Genomic DNA, 8,484 nt, shown 5'->3' on the forward strand with positions numbered 1-8,484 from the left:
GCGTCCCCTTGTTGGGCTCCATGGTGGGTGGCTGGCGCTAATGCTGAAAAATACACTCCCACTTATGGCTAGTTCTTTCCCTCCACTATCTGATCGCTCCCTGAAAAGGGGGCGCACCGAAGAAATCTTTGAATTTTTTGGACGCCAAAAAGAAACTTTCCCGCGATTCCATGTAATCCATTCTGAAAAACAAGGAAAACAAGCTCGAACAATCTCACCTTTTGTTGTTTCAAAAACTCTAACTCAGGCATTTGGACCAGGATATAAAGCATCAAAGATGGCTAGCGGTGATCTCCTTTTGGAGCTCCGCGACAAAAAACAACACGAGAAACTGCCTAACCTTCTATCATTTGGAGATGTCCCAGTCACAGTTACCCCGCACCGCACGATGAACACCACCCGTGGTGTAGTTTCGGATGATGACCTGATGGAACTTACGGACGCTGAACTATTAGAAGGCTGGAGCGACCAAAATGTAATCAATGTTAAGAGAATTCTGCTAAGGCGCGATGGAAAAGAGATTAAAACAAAACATCTAATTCTCACCTTTGGTACAAGTGTGCTCCCTGAGAGTATTGAGACAGGATATGTGAAGCTCCGGGTCAGACCATATGTTCCAAACCCTCTGAGATGTTTTAAATGCCAGCGATTTGGCCACAGCTCATCGAACTGCCGCGGCCGCCAAACCTGTGCAAAATGCATTGCTCATGAGCATTCCGCTGAATCGTGTGAAAACACTCTCCACTGTGTGAACTGTGATGGGGAGCACGCCGCGTACTCGCGGTCGTGCCCATCTTGGAAAAGAGAGAAAGAGATTGTAACGATCAAAGTAAAAGAAAACATAAGTTTCAAAGAAGCACGCAGGCGGGTATCCTTCCTGCCAAAGCACACCTTTGCCGATGTGGCGCGTCAGGGGGCAGCGCCACAACGGTCTCCGGCGGCTGTCCGACCCACACCCAGTGAGGCGGCAGCGACGCCATCCGCCCCCCCGGCGGCTGCAGCTGACGCTGCTACGCCGACACAGCAGACGGGGCCATCGACCCCGAAGGTGGGCGCAGCCGAGGCTGCCTCAAGCTCCCCGGCCCCTTCAAGCGCTGGCAACAGCCGGCGCAGCCAAATCCCACAGGGAGCCCCATCGACCTCCGGGCTGGTGGGCGCAGGGGTCTTGCCCTCCAAGGCGGGACTCTCTCGGGAAACATCTCGCTCGCAAGAGCACGTGTCCGGCGCCTCGCAAGAGGCAATGGACACTACACCTATTCCCAAGGCGCACCAAGCGCCTAAGGAGCGGCGAGGCTCCCTCGAACGCTCCAGAAAGAGCAGAACCCCCGTTACAGGGCCTCGAAAGAGCCCTGTAACCTAAGGCATCACCTCCCTTTCCGTACACACAGCACTTATTTACATTAAAAATGGATACACAAATTATTCAATGGAACATTAGAGGTCTCCTTACAAACCTTGATGATTTGCAAGAACTCATCCACAAACATAATCCAAAAGTGCTGTGTTTACAGGAAACACATTTAAAATCCAGACACACAAACTTTCTCCGTACGTATGTTACGTTTCGCAAAGATCGCGATGATGCCGTCGCATCATCGGGTGGTGTTGCGATTCTCACTCATAAAAATATAGCATGTCAGCCTTTACAGCTTCGAACGCCCCTTGAAGCAGTGGCGGTGCGAGTTGTTCTGCTAAACAAACTCATCACTATTTGCTCGCTTTATATACCCCCACATTACAAGTTAACTAAACATGAATTTCAGTCCATTATAGATGAATTGCCAGAACCCTATGTTGTTCTTGGCGACTTCAATGCACACAACTACCTGTGGGGCGACCCTCGTATAGACGCGCGAGGACGTCTTATCGAACAGTTCCTTTTCTCTTCTGGTGCTTGTCTTCTGAATAAGAAGGAAGCGACATACTATTCTCTTGCAAACAGAACATTTTCTTCAATAGATCTTAGCTTAGTCTCCCCGTCACTACTGTCTGAACTTGAATGGGAAGTCAACGACAATCCTTACGGGAGCGACCACTTCCCTATACTACTAAGAACATATAAAGAAAACGAATCTCTACCACAGGCTCCCTGGTGGAAAATCGATACAGCCGACTGGGAGAAATTCCGAACTCTCACCAGGATCTCATGGAATGACATGTCCTCTTTAGAAATTGATGCTGCCGTTCAGTACTTTACAGCCTTCATTATAGATGCCGCATCTAAATGCATATCTGAAGTAAACGGTTTCGCATGCAAACGGCGCGTCCCGTGGTGGAACGACAAATGTAGGACCGCCCGTAAGAAACAAAACAAAGCGTGGGGGTTGCTACGCACCTCTCCCACTGCGGAGAATCTTATTAACTTTAAAAAAGCAAAATCCGAAGGAAGGAGAACGCGCCGACAGGCCAGAAGAGAGAGTTGGCAGAAGTTCTTATCGGGTATCAACTCTTATACAGAGGAGGGGAAAATCTGGAACAGGGTTAACAGGATAAAAGGACGACAAACTTATTCACTCCCCCTGGTAAACACTCAAGGCGATACCCTGCTTGAACAAGCAGACTCACTTGGGGAGCACTTTCAGAGCGTGTCAAGTTCCACCAATTATTCAAACCCCTTTCTCAAATATAAACAAATAGAAGAATGCAAGCCACTCATAAGAAAGTGTCGGCAGGATGAACCGTACAACCGCCCCTTTACTATTGCAGAGTTGAGAGCTGCCTTGAGCTCCTGCAAGAGCTCTGCAGCAGGATCTGACAGAATCATGTACGAAATGCTGAAAAACTTACACAATGACACGCAAGTGACACTACTTACACTTTTCAACACTCTCTGGGACGCAGGGTACCTTCCGACCGCATGGAAAGAAGCCATAGTGGTCCCTGTTTTAAAACAAGGGAAAGATCCTTCCTCAGTGGCAAGCTACCGCCCGATAGCCCTCACAAGTTGCATGTGTAAGGTATTTGAAAAAATGATAAATCGGCGATTGATCCATTTCCTTGAACAGAACAAAATGCTTGATCCTTATCAGTGTGGCTTCCGAGAAGGGCGCTCCACAACCGACCATCTTGTACGTATTGAAGGAAATATCCGGGACGCATTTATACATAAACAGTTCTTCCTCTCGATATTTCTCGATATGGAAAAGGCCTATGACACGACGTGGCGATACGGGATCTTGCGAGACTTATCGGAAATGGGCATTCATGGTAATATGCTAAACATAATAAAAAACTACTTGTCCAATCGTACCTTCCGGGTGAAAGTCGGCAATGTGCTGTCACGTCCTTTTACACAAGAAACAGGTGTACCCCAGGGAGGCGTGCTCAGTTGCACACTTTTTATTGTTAAAATGACAACGCTTCGTGCTTCCTTACCACCAGCCATTTTGTATTCCGTCTATGTGGATGACATTCAAATAGGCTTCAAATCCTGTAACCTCACAGTATGTGAGAGACAGGTACAGCATGGTTTGAACAAGGTGTCAGGGTGGGCAGAGAAAAATGGTTTTAAAATCAATCCTCAAAAGAGTTCTTGTGTGCTGTTTACAAGGAAGAGAGGACTTGTTCCGGATCTTTGCTTACAAATGTGTGGACAACAGATACCTGTAAACAAAGAGCACAAATTTCTAGGTGTTATACTTGACAATAGACTCACGTTCGTCCCACACATTAAACACCTCAAACAAAAGTGTCTGAAAACAATGAACCTAATGAAACTTCTATCCCAGACTACGTGGGGTAGTGACAGGAAGTGCCTAATGAATCTGTATAAGAGCCTCATCCGGTCACGATTAGATTATGGTGCCGTGGTATATAACTCTGCCGCCCCAAGCGCGCTAAAGATGCTAGACCCGGTTCACCATCTAGGCATCCGTTTAGCCACGGGCGCCTTCAGAACAAGCCCGATTGAAAGTCTATATGCCGAATCAAATGAATGGTCTCTCCACCTACAGAGATCATACAACAGCTTTACGTATTTCCTTAAAGTACGCTCAGATCCTGAACATCCATGTTTTGATACCGTTACCGATATGACGTGCGCTACACTATTCAGCAATCGCCCCTCTATAAGACAGCCTTTCTCGCTGCGTGTGAAGGAGCTTAGCAATGAAATGCATGTCCCACTCCTCGAGCATCGCTTAATGCACAAAATCAAGCTCTTACCTCCTTGGGAGTGGCAGGTGATACAATGTGACATATCCTTCATAAAAGTTACAAAGCACGCTCCTGAGGACGAAATCAGAATGCATTTCCTAGAACTTCAGTACAAACACTCCTGCGCAGATTTCTACACAGACGCTTCAAAGTCAAATACCGGGGTATCTTATGCAGCCGTCGGCCCATCCTTCTCGGAATCCGATGTACTACATCCGGAAACAAGCATCTTTACGGCTGAGGCCTACGCAGTACTCTCTGCCGTGAAGCACATAAGAAGATCAAAACTCTCAAAAGCAGCGATCTATACAGACTCTCTAAGCGTCGTGAAGGCCTTAATGTCACTCTACAAACATAAAAATCCCGTATTCAATGAACTGTACTCGGTATTATGTAAAGCCTACTCATCTAACCAGAATATCATAATATGCTGGGTCCCTGGCCATAGGGGAATCGAAGGTAACGTTCTCGCGGACGAGATGGCCACGTCTATCACATCGCAAGCTGTTAACCCTACCGCTGATGTGCCTGTCACAGACCTGAGGCCTTTCTTACGAAATAAACTGCGAAATCACTGGCAGTGCACGTGGGACGCGCAAACAAATAACAAACTGCACGTCATAAAGCCCCAGTTAGGTTTTTGGCCCTCCCCAACGAAATGTCGGCGAACAGATGTCCTATTCTGTCGCCTCAGAATAGGACACACATTTGGGACCCATCATTTTCTACTTACTGGAATTGAACCTCCAACCTGTGGTAGATGCGGTGAGAGGCTGACCGTCCTCCATGTCCTCTTGGAGTGTCGGAAAGCCGAACCTGAAAGAATGAAACATTTTCCGCTTGCATACCGTAATTACATCCCTCTACACCCGGCTATGTTTATTGGTAAGGAACCGCTTTTTAACACCAAGGCAGTCCTCGACTTCTTAAAGGATGTAGTTCTACACGTTATAAGCCCATTAAATTCGTAGAGCATCCTCACTCCAGAGGATGCCGCTGCGATAATTGTTTTGAATAGCACATGCCTCCAGGCCCTTGTGCTTCAAGGGCTCTAAGGAGGTAGTAGTGCTCTAGCATTTCTTATATACTGATATATTTTACCTATCGCATCATTCTTTTTATATGCATCTATATGTTCATAGTACAAGTCATACGTCATCGCCATAATTTTATTACACATATTTTACGCACTTTAGAGCGTATATTTTAAGGCCCCTTTACAGCCACGCCACACCAATTTCATAGTAATCATAGTTACACTGCACACCCACTACCACAGACATGGCGCTCTTTGGCCACACCTGGCCCTTGCGCCACAAAACCCCATACATCATCATGAGGTGTACGTAACGTGTGGTACGAAACCTAGCAAAATTCTTTGCAGTTGACGCTCTCCTTTGCCGTACTCGTCTGGTGTTTCCTGCTGTCATTCGTGGTCTTCATCATATGCGAGGCGCCGACCGGAGTGCTCGAGAAGCTGCTTTTCAGAAGGTGGATTGAAGATGGCGGCGCCCGGAAACAAGAACATCAAGAATAGCTCGGAGGTGGTGACGTGAAAAAATGAACAGTGGTGAATTAAGGCTATGAAATGTCACTATGTTATCCAACTAATGGCGACCGTCCTTAATTGTCATACTAAGTGCACTGCTACTTGCAAGACCACCAAAGATAAACAGCGTTGGGCTCGGGCAGTACGTGTCAGCATATTATTGAAATATCAACAGAAATAAATGCTAACAAGACATATTGTCGCCTCTCGTGAATTCACTATTCCCACTCGCCAAAATTAACGCTATGCTATGACGTCCTAGGCCTATTACGTGACAGCATATCAAATTAAGTCGGAGGCAGAAGCCGAACAAGGGGAACGTGAGCCAAGAGGAAACATTTCTTTGGCGACAGGCTGAGCGTTCTCATGTTCGTTTAGAACCATATCAATATAAGTATAATAACTACTTCTACTACTTTTACTAACTCTTATTCTGCTCATGTACTTCGTAAGCGAGGTGCTTACGGCATCGGTGCATCGCGACGAGCCATTTCCCTGATAATTGACAAGTGGGTGTTTTTTTTTGTAATATAAGCTATTTCTAGACATTGCCCGTGGCAAACAGCGTAAGTGTCATCACTGAACTGGATTGTTTGGACATGCGAACATCACTTGCACGAGAAATCTGACTTCACGAGTGCATACTTAGCAATTTTTCTTAAAGCTTCACTATTTATTCAATATTGGATATTGGAATTAACCAAATGTTGCCGCTGAGCTTGCAAGATATATCCGCATAGAATAAATTTTCAAGATGGCACCGGTGTCGAAATATGTGCCTGTGAAACTTGCGACAAAAATACACTCGTAATAAAAACAACTGAAAACGCACTATACAATGCAGCCCACACGCTGTGAGAATAAAAGGACGCAGCTCATCCCACACCAGAAAAAAAAATTGTGGATCTCATGCGCTACAGTAATCGGTTTAGGTGGAGGTTTCATTGCTTTTGTGAGGAATTGTTAGTTTCTTTAGCGACCACTCACAAGTAGAAAGCGAGGGACCTTGCTAGACACGTTTTCACCAGGAAAAAACGCACTCAACACAGACTTGTAGCACTACAACATGCGGATCGCAAGCATGATGAAGAAATCGCCGCGCATTAAAAAAAATAGCACTTTCGAGAGCGCATTGTATATCGAAATGCCCTTCTTATACCCTTACTTTTGATAAAGGTGCAGTCGTAAGCAGAACTCTCTAGTTCACCCTTTCATTAATTTTAGGCTGCTAGAAGGGTGTTTTGTGCGAAACATACACCTTGCAGAACATAAGGGTGCTCAGGTACTTCAACAATTCAACCAAGCAAAAAGCCATAAGTATCTATTTCCCATCGGTTTTCGCCAAGTGATTGTTCAAGCGAGTGGTATTGACAAAGTAAGCAATGGATGTCAACCTGCTGCTTCATGTACATGGCGTCCTCTGCGTTGAAGTGGAAAAATATATCTTTTTCTTTGAATTGCTACGTCTCCTTTTGTTTTAGCACTGGTGTCATTTAGGTTTCTTTATCGCTGTGCTGTTATATTGATCAGAAACCATTTGTTTGCGAATCATATTCCACCAGCCAATGATAGTTCTTCAGATGCATGTTTGTTCTGGCGTAGCGTACTGGCCGGCATGTATACGCAGTAAGTCGAGCCTCTTTCATGCGGTATCAATATGAGTGAGCATTCGCAGATGCATGTCGAGCAATGTTTTGTCTATATAAGAACACGGCATTTATTGTGCAGACAGGGCGCCACGGTCATAAGGCGTAACGATAAAACTGCCTTGTCTTCTTCTTGCCTTGCTGCCTTTCACATCTTACTGTTCGCTTCGACCTTGTGTGTGTACCTTCTCGTGGATGACTGCTTTCAATACTAGCGTCATTGCTTCGAACGCCGATACTCGGATGACTTTCCAGGCACGTATTCCTTTTGCTCGCACTGGCCTGAACGAAGATGACAAGGCGAAACCTAGTGTTAGGCGGTGTTGGTCGCTGTCAATGCTGTATATCCCCCCCTCATGGAAATTTAAGCTCCGCAGCAGAGCCATCAGACCTTCGGATAGCAGCGCATTTCAGTACGCGTACGACCAGCTCGCGCACACCAAGTGAACGCCCCCAGCGCACTCTCCTCGATTGTTGCAAATTCACAGTGAATGGTCATCCGCGATTGTTTGCACCAGTTCTCCGTTGAAGTCCGTGTAAGCTTATATTTATTGAATGGGGCTTTTGAAGTCCCTAAAGAGTAAATGTTCCTTTTCAGGATCCCAACGCACACTATCTTCTTTGATGCGCTGTACTGCCTGCATGTTCACATCTTGCTGGTCAACAGCCACTCCCACAGGCATCGCACACACAATTACTGGCACCTTGTGGATGTGCCATCCATATGTAGTTCATGTCCTCATAGGCGAGCTGGCTCCACTGGTCATCGGTGCGGCAGGAGAACCTGACCCCGCCGCCCTTCGGGCCAAACCTGCTTGGTTGCAGCCTGTTCAACTCAACTTTGAGTGTATCAGAAGTCTCTCCAGGTCACCTAAGTATGACTCTGCTACACCATATAGAGACATGGCATCTTCAGCGAAAATACTATAAAGCGCTTCCCAGATGGCTTGCCTCCTGTCCCCGTTAATATTGAGGTAGCCCATGACAACCGGATTCGCCGCACGTAAATTGCCCATGGTAGTGTGTGCCACCTTTCCGTTGCGACTTGAGACGCACCTTGGGGAACGCCAGTTTCGCTTGGGTTATTGCTGCTGCCTTGACATGAAACAGACTGCTTGCCCAAGAGGTGCCAAA

General features: G+C 46.4%; 1 protein-coding gene across 1 annotated transcript in view; it reads left to right on the forward strand.

Moving 5' to 3' along the window:
* The window catches only part of LOC129387327 (nose resistant to fluoxetine protein 6-like), a 68,911-nt gene extending 63,030 nt beyond the window's left edge, over positions 1–5,881 (forward strand). Inside the window, exon 16 of the mRNA XM_055076251.1 lies at positions 5,540–5,881. Coding sequence (XP_054932226.1) covers positions 5,540–5,692 — 153 coding nt within the window. The 3' untranslated portion in view covers positions 5,693–5,881. The remainder of the gene's footprint in view (positions 1–5,539) is intronic.
* Positions 5,882–8,484: the final 2,603 nt, after the last annotated feature.

Source organism: Dermacentor andersoni, chromosome 3, assembly GCF_023375885.2.
Source record: "Dermacentor andersoni chromosome 3, qqDerAnde1_hic_scaffold, whole genome shotgun sequence".
Lineage (NCBI taxonomy): Eukaryota > Metazoa > Arthropoda > Arachnida > Ixodida > Ixodidae > Dermacentor > Dermacentor andersoni.